The 26007-nt window shown below is 34.5% G+C and overlaps 2 protein-coding genes across 2 annotated transcripts; one reads left to right on the top strand and one right to left on the bottom strand.

Moving 5' to 3' along the window:
* The first annotated feature begins 6324 nt into the window (after positions 1-6324).
* Positions 6325-10180, top strand: LOC145628067 (uncharacterized). The gene is made up of 4 exons (XM_081680392.1): positions 6325-6707; positions 9156-9340; positions 9596-9717; positions 9776-10180. The coding sequence occupies exons 1-4, from the start codon at positions 6325-6327 to the stop codon at positions 10178-10180; spliced, it is 1095 nt and encodes a 364-aa protein (XP_081536518.1).
* A 5749-nt stretch (positions 10181-15929) lies between these two features.
* On the bottom strand, positions 15930-23654 carry LOC145629240 (ubiquitin-conjugating enzyme E2 35). The gene is made up of 8 exons (XM_081681785.1): positions 23476-23654; positions 23310-23337; positions 23057-23143; positions 20093-20151; positions 17141-17182; positions 16984-17057; positions 16352-16449; positions 15930-16194 (listed from the first exon to the last, which is right to left on the bottom strand). Exons 1-8 carry the CDS (start codon positions 23509-23511, stop codon positions 16157-16159), a joined length of 462 nt encoding a protein of 153 aa, XP_081537911.1. The 5' UTR covers positions 23512-23654; the 3' UTR covers positions 15930-16156.
* Positions 23655-26007: the final 2353 nt, after the last annotated feature.

The following is a 26007-nucleotide window of genomic DNA, read 5'->3' on the forward strand; positions in this document are numbered from 1 at the left end:
CTCAAAATGCATAATGTAGGCGTGCTTCAAACGACGCCTATAAGGATAAACCAATTAAAAGTCAACACGTGTCTTGTAACGTAATAAAATCGGTAACCAAAATAATATAACCGGCCAGGGATTGTTAGTGAAAGATCCTTGTTAAAGGTGGGAGTGTTTCTGAAATTTCAAAAGGTGAGATTGTTTATGGAAGATAGAGTAACGGTGAGATTATTAGTTTCCATTTTTTCTAAATAAAACTAATAATATATAATTTAAGCATAACCCGTGCGTAGTATGGGTCTAAAAGCTAGTTATTCAGTTGATTATATTTTGAAATAACTATTTCATTTAAATAAACCACAATAAGCTGAGATAAATACACAAAAGAAGGTACACATGAATGTACACCTGATGGGTCGGGCTCTACTGTCAATAACATCATTTAATGCACCCAAGACAATAGGTTGTGCTATAGAGTATTTAACTAATAGGTGGTGCTATTCTACGCACCTCGTCAATAGGTGGTGTCATTATGGCCAAATTATTTTTTTGGATAATATAAGTTTAGAAAATTTTTAACAACGTATCTTGTGTAAGGCTGGCCTCACTATGTGGCCGCTTGTTAATTAACAAAGTAACTCCTGTAACACTGACTGAGTAACCCATTTAGGCCATGTTCTCTTCACCTTAAAAAAATAATATTAAGTAAAAATAATTTCAGTTTAGTAAAAATAATTTCAGTTTAGTAAAATTAATTTCAGTTTAGTAAAAATAATTTCAATTTAGTAAAAATAAGTTCATTTTAGCAAAATTCAGTTTTATTAAAGAAGAATTATAATAGAAAATCAGTAAAAATAATTTCAGTTCAGCAAAAATAATTTTAGTTCAGTAAAATTAATTTAAGTTCAGTAAAAATAATTTAAGTTCAGCAAAAATAATTTCAGTTCAGTAAAAATAATTCCAGTTCAGCAAAATTAAGGTGAAGAGAACGGGGCCTTAATACATAGTGAATAACCCGTATAACACTGATGAAGTAACAATGTATAACTGACCGAGTAATCCTATAACATTAACGAAGTAACCTTATAATAGCTGCCCACATAGCGTGGCAAGGCACATATAAGAATTTGTGAATTTTTAATTATTGCTAACTAGTTATCAAAACCCTAGCCTTCTAGCTACTCTCTATTTTTTCTCTGTAGGGTTCTTCAATGTAAGGGTTTAATCGGCAGGAGAGTTGGCTATTTCCCATCCTTTTTTTTTTGTTTTGGTTTTATTTTTGTTTTTTGAATTTAGTATGGTACACGTTATTTCAAATCATTGGGAAAGATTTGTGCGAGATCAAAAAAGAGGTTAGTCCTTCAATTACTATGAGATGAATTAGACAAAAAATTTATTCACAGCTGTAACAAATCAATAGACCTCCTAATCGAAGAAGGCTGTAAATCACATTGATATGGAAAAGAATATGAAGAATGTATGATTTGCAACAACGATCATAACTCTGTTGAAAGGATGTTTTTAGTTGATTCAAATGTCATGTATTTATTAGATATAAATTTTTTTGCAGATGTCGTATGACTTTTAATTATAAATCAATCTTTTTTTTAAAAAAAAAAGTTAGAAAGTTACAAGAAAATAAGTCACATAAATAAAATTAGTTCGAACAAATTCTAATAAAATATAGTAAGTTTAGATAAATATATAACTAATACTCCATACTAAAATAGTATCCGCTGACATCATTCTAATCTAAACTTGTACACATGTCAGGTTGTCATTAGTAATTTTTTTATCCAAAACTATATATGATGTCATATTATGATTTTTATGAGAGTGAGGGATAGCTCAAGTGGTTAGAACTCCCCTCCCAATTCCAAGATCTAGGAATCGATTCTCATTAACCGCCTTTATGGCTCTCTCTAAACACCAAAAAATATTATGATTTTTATTTATTAATTTTTTTACAAATTCTAGTCAACTTTATTATTAGTAGTATCAACTTTCGGGGAAAAATTGTTTAACTTTTATGCGTATATTTCTAATTTTCTAGGCTTAGAAGTTTAGCGGGTACCCGCCCTTTTATCAATCAAATATTTTTTATGAGCTCTAATTTTTTTAAAAAATTATTTTTTGTATTACTCCATTCGTTTTTAAATACTTGCTCCATTTTTTTTTTTTCGGTCGTTTTTAATACTTGTTCTATTTTTTTATTTAGAAAGCTTTTACAATATTTAATTCATTTCTCTCACCTAGTATTTAATTTCAATATTCTCTCTCCTCTAATTCTCTTTACTACTTGTTTTTTACAATTTTTTTTTATTCTTCCACCTACATCACTACCTCTATATTTTATTACTTTCTCCAAATTCTCTTAAAATTCAATTCCGCATATAGAGAATGAACCAAGTATTTAAAAACGGATGAAGTATTTGTTTTGGGAATTATTTTGGAGTTAAGGTCAAATACGGTATCTAAACTAATGTATTTGTAGCATTTTACTCCCTCAACTATTGAGTGAGGCAAATTGGTCCCTCAACCACCAAAAAGTATTATTTCCGGCCAAATACTTTAGGGACCTTACCTAGTCATCTATAGTTTAGAGATCTGCAGTGCATACTTGGCACTAGTTCAGGGACTTTGCCTGCTTAGTTATCAATAGTTTAGGGACTTCCCTAAAGAAAATGCTTATAATTACATGAAAAAAATGCCGAAAAACTATTAGTTGATAGTTTGAGGGATTTGCATTTAATGTGTCAACATATTTGTACGGCAAATTATCTAAAAATTCATTTTGTAAAAAAAACAAAGAAAAAATAGCAATTATAAATATAAAAATTTGTTCCGGACTGTTGTTGATCATCCAAAAAGTCAAATTACCTTATCTATTCTTATTTCTTATCTCCAATTGCTTTGCCCTAGCTATTATTATAACCCAAACTCTCTATTATATTTTTCACATACATTGGGATGTTATCAAAGACATTAATAGACCCCCCCTAAGTAAGATACATAATCGCCAATTTGCCACTGGCCACTATAATGCATAACCAAACAACCTTTTAAATTCATTACTCTGACAACAACAAAGAATGAACTAGTTCAACATCCATATATTACATGACATATATACATTATTAAAAATATAAAAATATTGTATCTCATATATATACAAGACAATCCAAATAATCAAAACATTTACACAAATGTATGAGCAATAGATATTGATTAAATAATTCCCATTCTTTACGTAAAAAAAAGTTCAATAGTTTATTTATTTTTAAATTTTTTTTTACAAGTTATTAAACTATTATAATAAAAATAATAATTAAAATTTGCCACTTTGTCAAAAATAAAATAAAATTAAATTAAAATTGCCACAAAATTTTAACAAAAGGTATTGTGACAATCCGGATTGACATTTTGTCAGTCCGGACTGACAAAATGCGGATATCCTCAACTGGCGGGATGATATATATCCTCTATTGGCTGGATGGTATCCTCTATTGGCTGGATAATATTCTCTACTAACTAGATAATATCATTTATGAGCTATATGATATCCTTTGTTGGCTAGATGATATTTCTACTGGCTGAATGCTATCCTCTATTGGCTAAACGATATCCTCTATTGGTTGGATGATATCCTCTACAAACTGAATGATATCTTTTATTGGCTAGATGATATTTCTACTACTGGATGATATCCTCTATTGGCTATATGGTATCCTTTATTGGTTGGATCATGATATCATATAGCCAATAGAGAATATCATCCAGCCACGGTATCATATAGCTAATAGAGGATATCATTCCGCCAATAAAAGATATCATAGACACAATCATAAAAGATATCATATAGGTAATATAGGATATCATCCGATAACCATGATATCATATAGCCAATAGCGGATATTATCCAGTCAATGGAGGATATGTATAACTTGTTTGAGGATATGTATAATTTGTTTGAAAATATGTATAACAATGGTGGAACCTCCATTGAAGTGCTCGTACTAAAGGTCATGGGTATAACATAACTTGCTCATTTCTCAACCAAAATATATGCATATGTTATCAAAATGCTCACAATTCAACAAACAATCATATGGGACAATCAATTTCAACAATTATACATCACATAAGAAAGCCTCAATTCGATTTTTGAGCATTTTTCAAAAAATCCGAGAATATCAATCTTTCTCTCTCTTCCTCCATGGATGACCTCGCTGCTCTCTTTCGCCGTGACCACCACCAACTTATCATCAGGTCGGAACTTGTTTTTCATCGCAAAAAGATGATGTTGATCTGATAATTTCTCGAGTCTCGACTGACGAAACATTGAGTGCGGTACGGTTTGCCGCACCCAATATTTTGTGAAATTTTAAATAGTCCCTAAACTATTGATGACTAGGTAAGGTCCTTAAACTATTTGGCCGAAAATATTATTCTTTGGTGGTTGAAGGACCAAATTGCATTAATTAAGGGATTAAAATGCTACAAATACTTTAGTTTAGGGACTGTATTTGATCTTAACTCAATTATTTAGTTTTAATTATGGTATGACTATAAACAACTTAGAGCAACTCTAATGACAAGCTAATTTGACAATTAGCTTGTCATGCCACATAAGTTTTTAAGCTAATTATCATTTTACCTAATTTTTGCTCCAATGGCTAGCTATTAGCTTAGTAGTAGTTGTTGGATAGAAAATACATGGAAAGAGCTTAACTGGTGCAATAAGCATTTTAGTTTGGAAAGTTTAATTCCCAAGCAAATTAACTTGCTTGCTTAGCCAAGCTAATTGAGTTTTCTAACTCCAATGGTCAAGCTAGTAGCTAGGGAATTATTGAAATTGCAAGCAAGTCCCTACATAGTACCTACAACTAGAGGTGGTTATTGGACAGGGTAGCCCAATGATAATAGGGTCAGGGCCAAGCTTATAGGGCTTTTAATGGACAAGGCTATTAATGGACAGGACCCTTATTGGGTAGGGTCAATATAGGGCCAACATGTTTTTTCAATTTAGTTGATAAAGAAAATACATAATGTAAAAATAATTATATAGATTAATTTGTATTCATATGTATTTAATAATGGCTTTGTCCAAATTTTATTTTAATAGATATTTTGTAGGCCCGCCCATTATCGACCCGCGACCCGCATTGGCCCGACCCTATATTGACCCTATAAAATGTGACCCTATTTGACCCTGACCCGCACCGACCCTGACCCGACCCGCCCAATAACCAGGTCTACCTACAACCATTGAAGTTGCTCTTAGGAATTTATTTATTTATTTATTTATTTATTTTTTTTTTTTTTGTGTATTCTTTCATTTACGATCGAGTAAATTTTTTTGCTTTAACATATACGGGAAAAACATGGGCCACCAAAATAGTACGGAGAATGGATTAAAAAAGGCATATGTGGTCCCTTGATTGTTTTAAGTGAGAGCTGTAACGGTTGCTTTTTCAAGCTCTAGCTAAATTCATTTTGACATTTATTAAATATAACACTGAATATTTCTTATTGTTGAATGTTGGAAAATTCTCGTGTATAAATTTTTCTCTGAATTAGGGTTAGAGCTTTAATCAGAAGCCGCAAAATTAGGTTTGAAAATTGAAATGATGTGTAGTGGGGGTACTACCGTACTACCCATACGGGCTATACCTATACTATGTACTATTAGCACATCAATCCATTAATACAAGTAATCATTAGGATTATCTAAAAAGTACATATGTTGCGTTCACATTAAAATTTTCTTGCCAAAAATTTTTTTTTTTCTTTAAAAAATAATTAGATAATTGATTACAAAAAAAAATTATACAACCTAAATTATAAAACAATAACAACTTTAAATAAATAAAATATTAAATGTATATAAAATCTATAAACAAATACAAACTTACAATTAACATAAATCTAATTGTCTTTTTCCTGTAAATATTCGAGCATTGCTCGGGCAAAGGACTAGTTTTGAAAATTGATAACCTATTTTTCTAAAAAAACATTCAATAATAAAAGTCTAATTTTACTTTAACCGAATTGAATTACATTAAGTTATATTCAATGAAATCATATTACATTTATTAAATTTTTGTTAAGTATCATTATGTTGTTTCGATAATTACTCGACTTTTATACGAAATGAAGAGAGAAGTACGTATTTTACATGATGAAACCATACTATAAAGCTATGATAGCAATTTGAACTCAATGGGAAGACATGAGCCCGTCACGTGTCATTATGAATAGGCAGATTATGTGGCACCATGTCATACAATTAATATAATTCATTAACTAAATAATGAATTGTTAGCATTAATATTCAAACCTATGACCTCATGCTTAGTATACTTCTTTTGCAGAAGTATTAAGCTGAGAACTTTTAAGAAGAGGGTTGTGGCTGTGAAAAATGAAATGGGAGTGGATTGTGATAGTCCTGCAAGTATTGTTAAAGGCTTTGTGGATTATTATAAAAAGTTGTTGGGTACTGATCATGTTGGGGATATAGTGAATATCAATGTGGATGTTGTTCAGAAAGGGCATGTGCTTACTGATGAGCAAGTGAAGCTTATTGGCCTTCCTTTCACTAAGAAAGAGATCAAGGCAACTTTATTCTCAATCCCTGATGATAAAGCTCCAGGTCCAGATGGGTATTCAAGCTGCTTCAATTCTTCAAGAAAGCCTGGAGGATTGTTGGTGAGGATTTTACTGAGGCATTTTTGAATTTCTTTGAGAATGGTAAGCTGCTCAAGGAAGTTAATTGCACTACTTTGTCTTTGATTCCAAAGATTGATCAACCTAAGTCTATGGTGGATTTTAGGCCCATTGCCTAATGTGGTGTATAAGTATATTACTAAGCTTTTGTGCCTGAGATTGAAAGTTGTTCTCCCAAATCTCATTTCTCAATCTCAGACTGGTTTTGTGGAGACACTAGTGGAAAAAAGGTCATCCGTAACGGGCAAAAAGGGCTCTTCCGTAACGGGCAGCGTCCGTTACGTATGCAGCTGTTACGGATAGCCATTATTATTCGTAACGGGCACTGTCCGTTACGAATAACTACTTATTCGTAACAGGCACTTATAATGTCCGTTACGAATAAGTAGTTATTTGTAACGGGCGTTTCAAGTGCCCGTTACAAATAATGGGTTATTCGTAACGGGCATTTATTTTGCCCGTTACGAATAACCCGTTATTTGTAACGGGCATTTATACTGCCCGTTACGAATAACTCGTTATTCGTAACGGACATTAAATATGCCCGTTACGAATACTGTTTGATGCAATTAAAAAAAAATCCAGCACGTGCTAGCACATGCTGGATCATTTTATCAAATTGTGAGATTTTTTTTTTTTTTCACAAGTATAATACACAGATAATTTTTTTATTACACAAGTATAATACACAAATAATTTTTTTTTACACAAGTATAATACACATTTAATATACGATAAGCAAAAATATATTCATTATCACTTCAAAACATATCAACTTGCTCATAATGTCGCAATTTTACATCTTAAGACTAAGACTAATAAAAGAGCAAAAACAAATCATAATTGTAATAAAACAAGTTTTATCCCAACATTTGTGGTCTGATACGTTTAGTCTTAAGCTCCCTTGTGTAGATATTATATGCTCCACCTTCAATAATTTCAACAAACCAAAATTAATATAATTGAAAAAAAAATATCAAAATTAAAAAATAATTGAATCAGCCCGTAAAAAAAAATATATAAAAATTAAAAAAAATAATTGAATCAGCCCGTCAAAAAAAAATGAACCAGTGTTTATTTCTGGGAAAATTGAAAAGACTTACTTGAATACCAGAGCAATCCATGAGTTTTTCAACATCAGACAATTTAAGAACATCATTGTAAATGTATCGTCTTGCCTATAAATCAATTAAAAAAAAAATCAGCAATTTAATTCAAAAACAGAGAAAATTGAATAAAAAAAATAGGAAATCCAACCATGCATGTTGGAATTGAACGAAGACCCACCTAATAAAATGACCAGAAATGAGCAATCCCTTTTTATCATAATACAATCATAACACCAAATATGCATAATTCCTCAAAAGATCAAAAGAAAAACTATAGATCTACAAATTAGGAACGAGAAAATCCACGCAAAAAGAAAGAACACCAACGCCGTATAATTACCATCGCCACCGCTTTACATTTACCCAGATTTACACCCACGAAGCCATCCGACCACCACGAACACAACTCTTCTGACCCGTGACACCCACCTTAAAAATCAAGAAAGTTAGATCCACAAAAAGTCAGATCCGACCACCATGAACACCACCCTCACAAACCCACAAAACCCATGAAATCCCCTAAAAAACTAATTTGAGAGTATTAAAAGAGCACATATGAAACACCCTCACGTTCACTGCTCCGCAAAGTAATTCGACATCTTCTTGATGCAACTTTGCTCCCCATCTTTCTACTTGTCACCGCATTCTACATCCAAAAAAGCAAATTAGGAATTTCAGCAATTGGATTTCTCTTTATGACACTAATATATTATAAACAAGAAAAGTCGCCTAGAGAAAATTTTACCTTGATAAGAGAAGTAGAGAGATTGAGTGAGAAAGAGAGAGAAAGAGAGAGAGAGAGAGAGAGAGAGAGAGAGAGAGAGAGAGAGAGAGAGAATGAGTGGAAATGATAGAGGAGAGAGGATATAGAGGGGGGAGGGCAATAATTAAGGTTGACGGCTGCAGATCGAGAAATCCTAATAATAATAACTAATGGGCTATGGGCTCATTTGGACTAATTTATTTGTAACGGGCACAATGTGTCTGTTACGAATAATATAGTATTCGTAACGGGAAAAATAGTGTCCGTTACGAACACTTATTTATTCGTAACGGGCACTAAGTTGTCCGTTACAAATACATACGTATTCGTAACGGACACTATTTTGCCCGTTACGAATAAATAAGTATTCGTAACGGACACTACTTTGCCCGTTACGAATAAATAAGTATTCGTAACGGACACTACTTTGCCCGTTACGAATATCTTAGTTGTAACGGGCAAAACTTTGCCCGTTACAAATAGCCTGTTACGAATGAGATTTTTTCCACTAGTGAGAATAGACAGATCGTTCATAATATAAGCATAATTCAGGATTTGGTTTCTTATTATGGAAGGAGAAATGCTCCTAGTAGCTGCCTGTTAAAAGCAGATATTAAAAAAGCTTATGATTCAGTTAAATGGGATTTCCTTGAGGAAATGCTGAATGCTTTTGGCTTCCCTGGAAAGTTTGCCAAGTTGGTGATGACTTGTGTTACTTCTGATGCTTTCTCTTTGAATATTATAAATGGGGGTCTGGAAGGTTTGTTTCAAGGCAAAAGAGGATTGAGATAAGGGGATCCTATGTCCCCTCTGCTCTTTGTTCTTTGCATGGAGTACCTGTCTAGAATCTTGAAGTGTGTGGGTGAGGATAAAAGGTTTTAGTTTCATTCTAGGTGCAGGAAGATGAAGTTTAATCACCTAGTGTTTGCAGATGACCTTATTTTGTTCAGCAAAGGTGACAAGCAGTCCGTCTCTCTGCTTTTGAGAAGTCTAGCTACCTTTGCTGCATTTTTAGGCTTGGTTGCTAATAGTGGTAAATCAAATTTATACTGTTGCAACATTAATGCTGAAGAGAAGAAAGAGATAATTGAAGAGTTTGGGTTTACAGAATATTTTCTGCCTTTTAAGTACCTTGGAGTTAGTGTCATCTCTAAGAAATTGAATTAGACAGATTGTCAAATGTCTTATTGACAAGATTACAGCTAGAATCAGGTCTTGGGGTTCAAGAACTCTATCTTATGCAGGAAGGGCTCAGCTTGTTAATTCTGTCTTGATGTCTCTTCACTCTTATTGGGCATCGATTTTTATATTGCTTAAATGTGTTTTAGATGGGATTGTTTCAGTCTGTAAAAACTTTCTATGGGATGGAAAGGCTGTGTCTAACAAGGTCCCCCCAATTGCATGGGATTTTGTGTGTAGAAGTAAGAAGCAAGGTGGGCTTGGAATCCATGACTGTTACCTTTGGAATTTGGCAGCAATGGGAAAGCAAATTTGGAATATTGCTAGTAAACAGGACAGTCTGTGGGTGAAATGGATTAATCACTTGTATATCAAGGATAGAAATTGGAAAAGGGTTTCCCGCTCTAGCTCTGCTAGCTAGAGTTGGAAACAGTTTTGGAAGTTGAAGGAAAGGTTTAAATTTGGGTACTCTGGTAGTAAATGGTTAGCTACTGGGAAGAATTATACAGCTGCTAGTGGCTATAAGTGGTTAAAGGAAGAGAATTAGGATGTGCCACGATGTAATTGGGTGTGGAATAGAATGAATATCCCAAGACACAGTTTTACTAGTTGGATGATTGTGTGGAAAAGAATAAGAGTAAGGGCAAGATTGGCTAAATTGGGCATTATTGTTGTTTCTGATTGTCCTTTGTGTGGTTTGGCTGAAGTGATAGTTGATGAACACTTGTTCTTTGAGTATCAGTACACCAAGGAGTGTTGCAGGATTGTTGATAAAGTGACTGGGTATAAGTGTGATCCTAGCACCCTGGAAATCTGTAATGACAGGTTGAAGGCTACTGCAAGAAGATTCAGAAGACAGGTGGTTCAGAGTTGCTATGCAGGTGTGCTGTATTTAGTCTGGTAGCAGAGTAACAAGGCTGTTTGGGATCTTTGTTTGCAGAGTCCTCAAAATGTGATGAAGAAGTTGATGTGAGACATATATCATAGAATCAGTGTGGTTATGCCCAAGAAAACGAGTAGGAAGAATAGGGATTGAGTTAGATGTTTAATCACTTACTTTTTCTTGTTCTTCTTATAGTTCTTGTTTGATTTTGGCTAGTTTTGGCCTGTTTTTGTGCTGCAGTTTGTTGCGGTTTTTGTAGGTTCCTTTTGGTGGTTGTGGCCTTTTTGGGGCCTTGTATTGGTGTAAATATTTTTTGAAAGTAATGAAATTTTTACCTTTTTTCAAAAAAATAAAAATAAAAAAAAAACTTCAAACACTACTCCAATGACACATCTAATAGACAATGTTTTGTTAAAAATTAAAAAATTAATCATATTCATAAACTTGAGGTTGAACAAAACAAATTAATAATTTTTAAAACTAGATATTGGATAATATTTTTTGATGTTCAATAATTATTGGAAAAGTATATTTAAATAGTACGAGTACTTAAGTAAATGTTGTTGGGATAAAGAAAGGGAATTCAAGGCGTCAGTTCCAATCACTCGATCAAATGCGTGTTGCCCGTTGGACTCCAACGGTTTGATATTTGGCTTCTCTCACTTAATTTCATGAGTAATTTTTTATAACCTCCAATTTAAGAGGATGCTTAAGGTACCACCATTATTCTCTTGATAAATAACTCTCATAAACCTCAATTTAAAAGGATGTTTAAGGTGATTATTCACCTCTATTGATGCTTGTGATTCTTCTTCTATGTTCTTTCATTTTTTTTTTTATATAATAGAAGAAACTTTTTTCTGATTTTTAACATTTTTATAAGCGTTAAAATTATAAAAATTTGATATTAATAAAATATAGCGAGTCGAATCCAACAAGACTTCACTTGATTATATTATTATAGATTAGTAAGAGTTTATTGTCAAAATTTTTAAAGTTTATTTGACCCAATTTTTTACAATAGGGCAAAAAAATAAGGACAAAGAGGGTAGTAGAGGTGATCAACATCGGTCTGGCCCGCTAGCTCGGTCCGATTCGGTTCGAATATAGGGCGGATTTGGCAAGCCTAAAAATGCATTTTTAGTTAAAAGCCTGAATCCGACCTGAAAAAAGCCCGAAAGCCCGCTACTTTTTTTGCGGATTTTGGCACGACGTATCATGTTAAGTCTTGTCCCGATTTTTTTATCACATCTAGTAGTAGTTATTATAATTGCCCAGTTATTTTTTATTTGACATGTTTATTTTATCATGCTTGCTAATGCAAAATTTTAACGATTAATAACTTATTGTTCATAAGCAAAAATTATAAAAGTTAAACATTATGTTATTATGTTAGTACTTATTTAGATGAATTCAAAAAGATCCCACATGGCCACATGAATATGTTTTTCCTTACATAATATTCACTAAAAACGGTCAAAGGAGGGATGATAAATAGTGTAAAAGTTAAAGCGAGTCAAGTAAAAAAGAACGGAGGAAGTATTTATTAATGTAATGTGGTCTTATTAGACAAGGTAAGATTGTGTTATGCTTCCTTTGCTTAACTGTAAATCTTTTTTATTGCGACACCTTGTCATTTCACACAACGTATTATTTTAATCATTGATATCAATAATTACCCATACCTAAAATTTTTAAAAGTTTGATATTGTGAAAAGTATAAATCTATACGAATTTAACAAGACCCCTATACATTTACTTAATAATTTAATATCATCAAAGCTAGACAAAACTATGTTACCGTGTATATTCAGTTTAAAAGATAAATGTTGTAATTTAAAAAAGGAAAAATTGCCCGGATTAATCCCACCTTTTGCCCGTCCGCTGAAAATAATCCCACCTTTCGATTATTTTTTAATAATCCCACCTTTACCCCCCGATCTTTTTTAATGGTCCCATTTTACCTGGAACCGGTTGAGTAGGTTTTTTTTTTTTTTTTTTTTTGAAGTTTAATTCACACGTGTCGTTACTTGATTGACCAAAAATTAAAAGTAAAAAAAGTTAAAAAAAAAAAAACAAAAAAACAAGAACCACCACAGTCACCCCCAATTCAGCCACCACCGTTCCCACCACCATCCAAACTCAAACCCTAGAACCACCATCCCACCCATGCCTGAAACCACCGCCACCTAGAAGTCGTCGCACTGACGACCCCCACCCAGCCAACCCAACCACAGACCCCCTTTAACCCTTTAATTCAAGACCACAAAACCCACCAAACCGAACCCGACGGGTTCAACGCGGAATCGGGGCAAGGAGTTAATGGGGGTTTGTGGTTGGGTTGGCTGGAATTCGGGAATCGGGGCAAGGATTTAATGGGGGTTTGTGGTTGACGCGACTGGAATTCGGGAAAGGGGAAGGTCGACGCGGCTGGAATTCGGGAAAGGGGAAGGTCGACGCGGCCAGAGGGGGGCGGGGGATGTCGGCAAAGTGGAAATTAGGGGATGGGGGTGGTTGCGAGGCCGAATAGGCGATGGGAGGTTTGGGGTTTTGCCGATTTCGACGGTGGATCTGGTGATAGGGTGTCGTTTTGGTCGGGGAAGGAGGTGGTTTACTGTTATAGGTGGGTTGGGTGGTCGGGGAAGGCGGTGGTTTAGGTGTGTTGGGTGGTCGGGGAAGGAGCGGGTTTAGGTGGTCAGGGAAGGAGGTGGTCGGGGTTGGTCGTTAAGGAGGTCGTCGTGCCGGGATTGGTGGCTGGGGAGGTCGCCGCTCCGGCATCAGTGGTTAGGGAGGTGGTTTTGGCTGGTGGGTGGCTTTAATTTTAATTACTTGTTTTTTTTTTTTTTTTTTTTTTTTTTTTTTTTTTTTAACTTTTTAACTTTTTAACTTTTTTTTAATTTTATTATTTAAACTAATCGGGTGCCAACACGTGTCAAGTAACTTGCTGCAGCAAGTTAAGTGACCGGTTGGGACCATTAAAAAAGATCGGGGGGTAAAGGTGGGATTATTAAAAAATATTCGAAAGGTCGGATTATTTTCGGCGGACGGGCCAAAGGTGGGATTATTGCGGGCAATTTTTCCTTTAAAAAAAAACACAAAAAATAAAATAAAAAATTTCGGGAGGGTTTTTTTTGGTTCCCTCTAGGGTATCTCCTTGGGAGGGTTTTCCTAGCCTCCATTGCTAGGTTTTTTCAATTCTCTTGAGGGTTTCTTCTCCCTTTTCTCTTCATCTCTACAATCTCTTTTCCTCTTGATCTAAGTTGTGAACTTTTGTAGGGGCCTCCACTGGTGTTCTTGCCGGTGGTAAGCCCCAAGTCCTTTAAATTACTTTCAATAAACAGATCTCATCCTTGAGATGATGATTTTTCTCTTGAGTTTTTATTTTATTTTATTATGTTTCTATGGTAAGAGTTGAAGATCTAGGGTTTCATATTGTCTACAAGAATCTAAAGGACCACATGAATATTTTCACTCAAACGACTACGCATCCGTGGATTTCAAGCCGAATCAGTGCGAACTCACATATTGTATTGCTTCACATGAAGTTTTTTATAAAAGCGATTGTTAATCAATTCTACGATGTATTTAGTTTTAAGGTGTGTACTTTTGTTGGAATTCTTGATTTCTTAAGAATTATATGTAAGTGTTGTTTGGCGATATATTATTAATGAAATCCCTTTTTCTTCTCGTCAAAAAAAAAAAAAAAAAAAAAAAAAAAAAACAAAAAAGAGTAAGTAGTTTATTTGTAAAAAAACACATTTGTATAATTGTTGATATTGTGTTTTTAATGAAGTTTTTATTATTAAATACATCAAATACTTTTTATAACGGTATATTCCAGATTATTTTTTTAGAGATTATGAAGGTTACGGGTTTTGTTTTTTATGTTCAAAATTATAATAGGTACAGTACGGACATTAATTTATACATAGTATAAAAAGAGATTAATGTTGACTACATTATAAGAATTAAAATTAAAAATAAAAAAAAAAAAAAAAAAAAAAAAGAAAAATTGGATGATGAGTAAATTGGGACCATATAAAGCCACTAGATCTGGAGAGTGGAGACCATGTAATAAATGTGAGGGATGAAAATTGAATGAACAACACGTAGAGATTGAAATAAAGGAGAAGTACAAAGAAGAAAATGTAAGTAGAATTTTTACAAGTGACATGAAATTTTGCAGTAATTATTTAACAATGTTCAAGTACTTGTAATCTTAGTGTCCACTAGTAAGATAAAGATAGATACTCTTATAACTCACAAATATATACTGTCTCTCTAGATAAGGATCATGCTTTAGGCTTTTAATGTTTTTTGTTCCTTACTTGAGTGTACAATCCAGTTTATCCTCACCATCCATTTGTATACACCATTATCTTATGGCGGAAATCGAGTATTTTTACACCGGTAGTTTTTACGTGAAGCTATCTTATCTCACAACCTCAATGTAGATCTTGGATTTTATAAAATCGTTTCTTGTAAGTAAAAATTTAAATATTACCTATTAAATCTTAAAGTAGTCCCAAAACGTAGAGATTTAACCCTTTTCTTTTGGCAAACGGGAATAACCTATTTGCTCATCTGATAGGGCTCATTGTAAAATGTTTTTGGCTTTTTACAATGTTAATTTTTCGCTTATATGACGTAAATATATTTTGCCAATTTGGCATGAATGATTGTAGTTGAAGTTTTAGCCTACACAGCAAGATGCACACATTTATTGTGTGCTATACGAATTGAATCCAACCCAATGTAAGTACCACGATTCAAGCCTTTAATCTTTAGCTAAAATGGGATGAAGTTGATAGGTAAGAGACTGAACGGAGTAAGCGAAGCAGCTGTAACAACAAAAGGATGATGAAATAACATTATTGTGACGAAAAAAGGGCCACTTTAAATGCATTTGTAAAATTCACTGGCACTAGATCGGGGGAAAGTTCAGGATTACTGTTACACTATTTTAGGTAGTCAAGAAAATCAGAGTCGGCTTACATTATAAGGTTATCATGTACTTCAACCTTTCTAAGTAATTGGAATCCAAAATTTTACCATAAATAATAAGATTAACAAGTTCGGAGTTTTAAACTATGTCCCAGTTAGCTGAACATAACAGAAAACAATTTGGTACGAGTTATTAGAACTTCGCACCCTTGGATCCACCATGAACTCACAGTTACTCACCTCCAAGGATCACCAGGAAGCTTGAAAAATAGTTCTCACACGATGCTTACATGCAACTGAATTTCAGTTACCTTCTATAATGACAATAAAACAGCTCCAGATATGCAACGCAAATAAAAATTATACAATTTCCAAGCAAAAGATTCGACAGGGTAGAAAAGATAGAAGAGACAACAGAAAACAAGGCTATTTTATACGAACAATTGATCATCATTTAACCTAGATTATCACTTGATATTCATGTTTCTAACCAGAAGGCTTGGTTTAGAATCAGTCAGATAACAAACATCACAATTGTTATTTGAAGAGGGTAAAGTTGTTGCCATGTTATTAAGCCCCACTTGCATATAGACGAGTCCATTCTTTCGCTGCACATTTCAGATGAAAAGGCGACATCAATTGCGACTCTTGAACAAAATACATTATTAATTTGTGGATGGAAGAAATAATATTTGGCCACTTACTTGCAGGCCAAAATAAATAAATTCAAACTACAATTCTTCTAGAAGAATATCGATTACTCACCAGTTTCAACAGCTTCTGCCTCATCTGTTTTCCAATGCTTAGCAATGTTCTCAGACAAAGGGTCATCGGGGTTTGGAGCACTAAGCAATGCTTGAATACTGAAATAACAAGCATAGGAGCATCATCAATAACCATACTAAAGTTAAAAACTGAAACATGGCATGAAAACAACACAATTAAAACAGGACAAAATGCCATCAGAAATAAGTTCATATGAGAGGTTCAATTAGATAAAATAAAGTGTGTTGATTAGAAAAAAATAATCTAATATTTGACAGGCCTTCTAGGAAAACCTTCAAGCTACAAACATATTGCAGAGTATCCCCTGATTTCTCCAGAAAACTCACATTGATGAAGTGTTTGTAGGCGGTTATGGTGGTACCAACTATGGATTTTGATTCCATTGTACTTCACAGAATTTGTTAACAACCATGGAGGAAAGGGACAGAGGAAGAAAGGAGTGGTCATGCATTTTCTTTTCAATATGGAGGGATCTAGTTTCCTAAAAAGAAAGGAAAAGAGGGGAGGGAAGCTTTCTGGTAAGGTAACACCACTGTATCATCCAAAGTAATAGGGAAGCCTTAGGGCTGATAGTTCATATTATCTTTGGAAGAATCACAAACAAAAATTACCTCAAGAGTACAGTTCGTATCTGAAGAGCAGGACTCCACTTGTCTTTGAGAATATCAAGGCATATCCTCCCTAGCTGCCAGAAACAAAAATCATATTTTACGCGAGGATAATTTTGAATAGGGAAAAATTAAAGCTAAAAGAAAGAGTCCACCTTACCTTATCAATGTTTGGATGATATATCTTGGTGAGAAATCGAACCTGTTACAGTCAATCAAGCAAGTAAAATCAAACACCACAAAATGTGCAGTCAAAAAAAGTGGAGAAGAGCAAATTAGATCAATCAATCAACACAATGAAACATCACACCCTCTTGTAACTCCTCGTCGCCAATTGACTAAATGATTCAAAACCCCTAAGAAGTAAAAAAGTGAGATAGGAAAAGAGAGGTAGCAGAAAGGCATTCAGGAATACACTCAATTTGTTAAAACCTTTGATGGTTACACCATAAGAACTACTGAAAGCACTATAGACAATGCAAAAGCAACTATAAGCCATCAGCCAAAAAACCCTTGCAGAATAAAAAAGTTGTCGGTAGTGGAAACGTCAGGAATGATTGCTGTCAAAACTGAGTATAATCGGGGAAGCATATATTGCGTGATTATGTGAAGACGTGATGCAATAACAAATGTCCTCAGAGACCACGTACATAATCGTGAAATGGCATACGGCCATGCACCCCTTTCTTGAGAAGATAGAAGATGTGAGTTGTATAAGGTTCATGGTCATGTGGTTCATGGTACACAGCTGTGTGGCCTATTCAGTTAAGATGCTGCCTTGGCATAGGATATGTTTCACAAGAATGTTTCATATTTTGATTCTAGGGATTTAGAATAATATGTAAAGATCATGAGGGATTGTAAAATCAAGAAGAGAATGACAAAGATATCTATAAAATGTTAGTGTTTAACTTAATCAACAAATCAGTGGGGTTTAAAGAATCAACAAATCAGCTTGAGCCAGTATGTTTCTTTGACCACCATTTGAATACAGTTTCCCACTACTTTATGGATAGTGTATTGCTCTAAAATGTTCTTTTAGACCAAAATATGTTTTTGAGGCGATTCTATGGATTTGAAATTGGATAAAGCGCATAGTCATCTTTGATAACATGACAAAGGTCAATCCGCTCAGATCACGGGATTGGATACCTTATGTTGGCATGACAATGGTCAATCTACTCCAATCAAGGTTGATCGTGAGAGCCTTGTAAGTCACTGAAATATCATAAACATCATAGGAGGTCTCAAAGCACTTAAGCAATTTTTTTCACTGTTCTCAGATTTCTAGATAGAATCAGTGTGTCACTTTTATTGTTGGTTCATGCATTTATTCTGCATTATTTTTGCTTACGATTAATTTATAAGTTAGCCAGAATTTTAGCAATGATAATGACTCATCCCTTTTAGCCAGGATTTAAGCAATGATAACGACTCATCCCATGGGAAAGGGGCCAAGGAGGTAAAGAAGCTCCAATCAGTTGTAACATGTGTGTTACTCTGGACTGCCATTCGGCAGTTAGATGTTGTAGGGCTTATATCCAAATGCAGTATCTCAAATTGTAAAGCAAGAGAAAAATCCTCCAAAGATTTATTTCCTTATATACAGAATATTAAGTCACAAATAGGTGACAATAATATAACACTTCTAATCAATGAAAGGGAAACAAAATTGGGTACAGAAACAAAGAAAATATCAAATTTCGAAATTAGGACATACATCAGTGGGGTTTAAATAATCAACAAATCAGCTTGAGCCAGTATGTTTCTTTGACCACCATGTGAATACAGTTTTCCACTACTTTATGGATAGTGTATTGCTCTAAAATTTTCTTTTAGACCAAAATATGTTTTTGAGGCGATTCTATGCATTCGAAATTGGATAAAGCACATAGTCACCTCCAACGGGATCTTTGTTAATAAAAGAAAGCATCCAGAGCATGGTACATATTGCTCCCTTTACTGAGCTTGATAGAGAAGAATAGGTCTCAACATCACTTTCTTAAGGGATATCGACCTACAAGAGATGTAAATTAAATTTCCTAGGGTAAGCCACTCTTTTTGCTAAGAGTACTTTCTACTCCACCTCAATCTCTCTAAACACATCTTTATAATTTACAAATTTCTAAACTCAATCATATGAGAGCTTTTTTTTTTTAATTTTTTTTAATTTTTTATCATTTAATAGAGAAAAAGGTGTAGTGTTAGGACCTCCTCCCAATTCTTGAGAAACCATCCCTCCAATCCACCCTCGCTATCCCATTAGTTAAAACAAATTATTTTCCAACATCCTTACAACACCAATAAGGGCGGTGAGACTGGTGACTAAAGACAGAAACGGGACAGCTTGAGATGTCAGCTAGATAGGAAGATCCATGTTAAAGTTGAACTTTATCATAGTTCCTTTGCTTTTCCAATAATTTGACTTTTGCACTATTCATAAACAAACTTTGACAATATGTTTTACTAGCAATAAGCAGCTTAGACATGTCTTTTTTTTATTATTATTATTATTTATTTATTTTAAAGATATGTCAATTTCGCAATGTAATCTAAAGTGAATCCAAATATTATCTTAACAGATCTAGGGTCTAATAAAAAACCCTAGATCTTGATATTGGGAAAGAATAAACTATAAAATCAGAAATGGATGGGACTTGAATGGAGGAAAGGTAAAGTCATCTTTGTAAACCAAAGGCCAAAGACCAACCCCGCCTTTGGTTATCTCCTTTCTTCAAGCAACTGAGGCTATTTTTATTCTCACTAATTTTTTTTTTCAAGTTTAAAAAATAGACATGTGGCCATGAGGGACAAAAGCAGTACGTTAGACGGGTGAGGAAGGAGCTTGTTTTATGTTAGATTTTCATAAATCAAAAAGAAAATTTGGTTGCTATGTAGCTTATTTTGTAAACATACTTAAATATCTAAAAACATTTTAGTTTCCTAATAGAGCTATAAGTTAGCTATAAAGGATTTTACATGGGAAATTTAATGAGATGGCTCAGTGCTAATAAGTTATAGATCCACAGGTATAATCTGCACGATATGCAAGAAACCAAAACCACAATTGAAAAACCAGTAAAATTAATTTGGCAGGTAAAGTTTAACATACCTTTGGAGCAGCCATTGGATACTCCTCCGGCAAAAATAGTTCCAACTTAAATACTCCTCCTGTACATAATAATGGGAACACAATTTGGGAGCATTAATGTCAGAATCTGGAACCGAATCAAATGCTAATGAGTTTTAGTGAACATTTCCATTTGCAATTTTGAAACATGACTAGAAGAGCAACAAAAATGAAGAGTATGGTGTTAACTGAAATTCACAACCAATCATAGAATTATGCAAATTCAGAAAGCAACAATGATAAGGCAACAGCATTTAGCACCACAAGGGAATATCATACCTACCAGCTAATGCCTAAAGCATAAATTGTGTAAAGAATAAAAAGGCGAATCTTGGGCCCTAAGCGCAAGGCTCATGGGTTCAAGCGCTAATATTAAATTAGAAGAAAGCTAAGTGCGAATTTAACAGTAGTTGGAATCAAGTCTTTGGAAACCTGTGGCTACTGTCCATTAGTCAAGCCTTAAAGGGGAAGCCCCATTTACATAAAAAGGCCACATCCTTAATCCTAAGGACTAAGCAGCTTCTACTCCTTAAAAATCAACATCTTTTGTTTCACAATACAATCCTTGAAGAAGATAAATGGTAGACCTTGAGCCATCTTAATAAATGGAATGCCACTGTAAAAGGTCAGATAAGTCAACAGCATCTTGAAATTCGCTTTACAAGCAGCTCTTTGTTGTAAGTTCTTTAAAAATACTGCATCCAGGCCACTGTTCTATACTTCAATGCAGCGTAAGAAAAAAAAAAAAAAAAAAACCTACAAATGCATTGCTGCTAGTATGCTTCATAAGTGATTGATTTCAATCTGTTGCTTTAAATGACCAATAACAGTACCCCAGAAGTATATCCAAGTTCAATAATTAGTTAAGAACCCCAATAAGTGGTGATATACACAATTACACATACGAAGGTACATTATTCTAGCATCAGTTTGAAGTTAGAGCATAATTACGTGTCACAGAAATATATAAGGCTAAAGCAATTAAGCTAGAATATAAGTACCAAAAGAAGTTTCTATGAGATTAAGCAATTTCAAGTTTCCGATTATATTTTTTGGTTTGGGGGGGGGGGGGGGGGTTAGGAGGTAAGAAAGTCATCTTCCAGATTTAAGCTGGCTTACAAATTACAACAAGAGTGACACTTGAATAAAATTGAATTCTCCAAGTTAAAGAAGAAAGGGGAAAAAAAAAAGATAGTAAAGCTTCAAGGAAACCTGGCCCTAGTCCCACCAAACAACAGATCATGTTTTGTAGCCACAATTTTGGGAATGTGAAAAATAGGAGGGTGGGGGGGAATCAGAAGTAACAAGACTGATCTAATAATAACTTAGTATTAAAGCATGCAGGGGCGAAGCCAGGTATTAAAATCCAAGGGGGCCAAAACTTATACAAATAAAATAGTACTCCATATAATATTTTGTACGCTTTTTTCAATGCTAAATTATTGTTTTTGCGTTAATACATTTACCTTTATTTGATCATATATATTTTTAAAACCATTTTTAACTTTTAATCATTATTACTACCTCTGTTTCTTCTTACTTGCACCAAAGGAATTTTTTATAATCTCACAATGAAAGGAATAATACCCCTTTTGTTGCAAATAATAAGAAACAAAGGTAATATTAAAGTTACCAATGGTTAAATTCGTATAATATGATGATAAGTTCAAATGTAAAATCAAGAAAAATGAATACAATATTGGAATATAGTAAATGGGCAAAATTAATTACATGAATGATTGTAGGAGCAAAGAAAAATATATGAGAACTAAGCAAAGAAAGATTAATATAGTACTCATATAATAAAAGATGTGCAAAATTTAGCCAAAAAAAAAAGGATTAGAACTATAAAAGTACATAACAAGATTCGACCTTGGATCTTCTAGTATTGCAGCAATCTTAAATTACCATTGAGCTATATCGCTCTATGTATCAGTATAAGAAACATTTATTATTTAACTATATTTAAGGGGGGCAGCATTTAAAGATAAAATAGTTGGCGTTTGGGCCACAGGGGCCGGGCCTCTACCACCCCCCCCCCCTCCACCTCTGAAAGCACGGGTGGAAAAGATACTAAGGACAGAAACAAAATCAGAATTAAAGGGGATGAAAAAAAGGTTGAATTAGAAAACAGAACATGATGGGAGAAGAGCAGAGAGCTAAAGTAAGAGAGGAAGATGATAGACAACATAACAGCAGTTGGAACCCAGATAATAAAGCACAATATAGAATGGGAGAGCTATTGTGCACCTCAACATTATACTCAATGAGGACTAGAGCAGACTTGTGATGCACCAAAAAACACATGCCAAAGAACTGAGGCATGGCTTTACCATAATAGGCATTGAGTATAATGGGTCAAGAAGAATCGATATAGCCACAACATGTTAGAAAAAGCTTCTATTTTAAAATCCTGAGAATGATTGAATTCATTACGACAGATATCTTATACAAATCAATAGTGGTCACGCATCACAAGGTGAGTCATATTCAAACTTCAAAAACAGCACTGCTAAAAGATGATTCTGTTATTTACCAAGAGTTATAGAGGACAACTGAAATCTAACAACCAAGAACAAGTGAAAGAGAAGACAAAGAAACAAAAGCCGGTATTCCTAAAGATGTCAGCATATACAGTTGGTGTGACTTATCTGCATAATTCACAAGTGAAATCCCTAATTTGAAAATTTCATCAACCCCAACTCCCATCCCCACACAATCAGACATGAGTACGATAAAAACTCCTATGAAGCTTTGCGCCGTATGCCACCTTGCAAACACTACCCTGCCACTCACTCTCCACATGCCCTTTCTTCCCTCATCCTTCAAAACATCAAACAAACAATCCCATTTTCCTAAAAACCACAAAAGAATGTTGAAAAACCACAATCACATCAAACAAAAAATAACGAACTTTTCCGAAAGACGATAAAACCATGATTATACCTTCATATGGTGACTGTGAAGGTCCAAGAATCATAACATTGAAGTACCGCATATTGTCTTCTGAAGGTGAAGCACTTATACCCGGAGCTGCAACCAAAACCCACCAAACCCAACAATTAAAAAACAAACATGATCAACCACAAAATTCAATCACTTTTTATCATAAAAACACAAAAACAATCACAATTAATCCACTATAAATTGCACACAAGTTCCCAAACCAAAAAAAAGGGGGTTTTAGAGAGAGAAAGACCTGGCTCGCTGAGGAGACGCTGAGTTTCCTGAACAAATCAACACGAAATCACCAAATTAATCATGATTAACAAACAAAAGCACAAACCCTAGAATTTCATCATTACAATTTTTACAAAATGATCGCTTAAAATAAAAAATTAAATCAGGTAAAAGAGTGAACAAACCTTGATGATTCTTCGAGGTAGATTACTGTTCGCCATTGATGAGGAGCTTGGGAGGAGAGAGAAAGAGAGGGAATCTAGAGAGAGAAAATGGAAATGGGAGTCCTGCAGTTGGAGCTCGATCTTTGTTCTTTATTTTGTAATTTCACAGACGTTGGCTGCTTTATTTAAATTTTTAATTAATTTTGTTTTTTTTTTTTTTTTTTAATTCTGTAGGACTAAAATAGTTTTAATTGATTATTTTACAAGGCATTGACTTTTATATAAATACAACCGTATATATTTCAAGTATATTATGCTTTTTTGGGTCGCTTAGTTTTTACGCGTTGTTCGTTTCTTCCCGGATTTGCCACTCCTTTCTTTAAATTTTGAAGTTTTTTGCAACAAATAATCAAATGGAAATAATGGAGTGTAAGAATGGGCTCGCTTTTAATAGGAAATCCAATGTGTGTTTGATTGAACAATTACTCTCTGTGGCAGATCTAGAAATTTTCTCGAGTTTGGAATTCTTAAACATGTATATTAAATTCAAATACGGAATAACATGTTCTAAAATAAAAACAACAAATAATAATTTCAGTGTGTACATATAATTCGAAATGAAAACTACAATTAGTTATTTTCGGATCTAATGTGGCCTGGGTTTAACTGAAGTTACTAAACCCATACTAAATTCGTCACTGCTCTTTCCATCCTTTTGTAATTATCTTATTTATATTCAATTACATTTTTAATGCTTTTTTTTTTTGGTGAAGCCGAGGGGCAAGCCCCAAAAGAACAAAAAATAAAACAAACTACTAACTACTAAGAAGAAAACTACTCATTATTAGCCCGAACCAATCTTGGAAGAGCTACGCCACGCAAGTCCTCCAATAAAATGGTCCGAAGATCCACCGGGATCGCCTCAAACATAACCAATTTTTGCTCCGAGAGAACACCAAAATTCGCCAACCAGTCGGCCGCTCTATTAGCTTCTCTGAAACTGTGTTCGATAGTGATAACCCAACCATCACGCTTGATTAAGGATTTGCACTTTCGAATGAGATGAATGAAAGGAGAGTTGGAGGGAGTTTCATCCTCCAACAAACGAACTACAACCTGCGAATCAACCGTCAGCTTAATCTTCCTATGGCCACCATTCCACGCAATAGCCAACCCCCGAAGCACCGCAAGTAACTCAGCCCTAGTACAAGTACAAGCCCCACAATTCATAGTAAAGGCTTCAAAGATCTCTCCACTTGGACCCCGAATTAGACCACCTGCACCTGCTGGGCCTGGATTGCCCTTAGCAGCCCCATCTGTATGAAGACAAACCCACCCCAAAGGAGGGGCTTCCCATCGAATGAATAGCTCGGTCTTCCTCTTTTTATTCGATTTATAGCTAAAAGCTTTCTCATAAGCTCTTCTAATCTCTCCAACTCTAGCTATTACAAAGGCTGCTTGGTCAATGGGAATTTCACAATTTCGATTGAAGCTTCTCTCATTCCTCCACTTCCAAAGCCACCAACAGGTTACTGAAAAAATCAAAGGCCAATCCTCACAATTTCGCTCCCTTCTTTCATCCAGATTATAACGAATCCAATTTTGCAAATTCAATTGTTGCTGCCCTTCGAACTTACCCCCTAGCATTCTCCACACCGTTGTTGCAGCTGGACAAAACCGAAGAATATGTTCAATATTCTCTTCCACATGACCACACATTAGGCATCTAGGATCCGAAGTAAGATGTCTTAAGAACCTTGTAGCATTGGTCATCAGACGCTCTTGATATGCTAACCAAAAAAAGAATCGAATGCGTTGAGGAGCTTCCAACTTCCATATATCCCTCCAATGATTTTGGTCAGTGTCAGCAGCTTCCACTCCTCGAATAATCTTCATAGCCGACTTCAAACTAAAACCCCAATTCGGGCTTCCTTTCCAATGCATGCTATCAATAGCATCCTCATCTTCTATAAGTTCATAAGCTTGAATCTGTTGAAGTACCTCACCTGGAAGATAATCTGCAAACTCTTCAATTTTCCAACCCCGATTGGAGTCCCACATATCACACACTTTGCACTCTAATTTGTCAGCAGGAGGTTCCATTAGGGTCTGCTCTATTAGGGGGGTCGAACAAGCCCAAGAGTGTTGCCAAAATAATGTCGACTTTCCATTCCCTATTGCAACGCCTATACTCTTTTTAAGCACATCGATATTTTCCACAATGCCCTTCCAAATATTCGATGAATCAACTTTTGGCTTAAACATATCAATGTCACAACGCCCATCACAATACTTATGTCTCAAAATCCTTGACCATAGAGCATCAGGTTCGGTCAATACTCTCCATCCGATCTTTGACATGAACGCAGCATTCGCTTGTCGCATCGAACGAATCCCCAAACCTCCTTCACTTTTGGGTTTAGTCACTTTGTTCCAAGAAACTAGGTGAACTTTACGTTTTTCATCCGTGCTACCCCATAAGAAACTTCTTGTTTTTTTTTATCTAAATCATCACAAGTTCCTTTAGGTAGCCTTGTCGACTGCATTATATAG

This window comes from Chenopodium album, chromosome 4 (genome assembly GCF_948465745.1).
Source record: "Chenopodium album chromosome 4, dcCheAlbu1.1, whole genome shotgun sequence".
In the NCBI taxonomy this organism is placed as follows: Eukaryota; Viridiplantae; Streptophyta; class Magnoliopsida; order Caryophyllales; family Amaranthaceae; genus Chenopodium; species Chenopodium album.

Bases quoted from the DNA above. Each gene is read 5' to 3' on its own strand.
- LOC145628067 (XM_081680392.1), top strand. From the start codon at position 6,325: ATGACCTCATGCTTAGTATACTTCTTTTGCAGAAGTATTAAGCTGAGA. The intron at 9,341-9,595 runs GTTTGTTTCAAG...CTGCATTTTTAG, and splicing joins TATAAATGGGGGTCTGGAAG to GCTTGGTTGCTAATAGTGGT. The intron at 9,718-9,775 runs GTTAGTGTCATC...CTTATTGACAAG, and splicing joins TGCCTTTTAAGTACCTTGGA to ATTACAGCTAGAATCAGGTC.
- LOC145629240 (XM_081681785.1), bottom strand. From the start codon at position 23,511: ATGGCGAACAGTAATCTACCTCGAAGAATCATCAAG. The intron at 20,152-23,056 runs GTATAATCATGG...TATTATGTACAG, and splicing joins TTCACAGTCACCATATGAAG to GAGGAGTATTTAAGTTGGAA. The intron at 16,195-16,351 runs GTGAGTAATCGA...TGAAATGTGCAG, and splicing joins GGCAGAAGCTGTTGAAACTG to CGAAAGAATGGACTCGTCTA.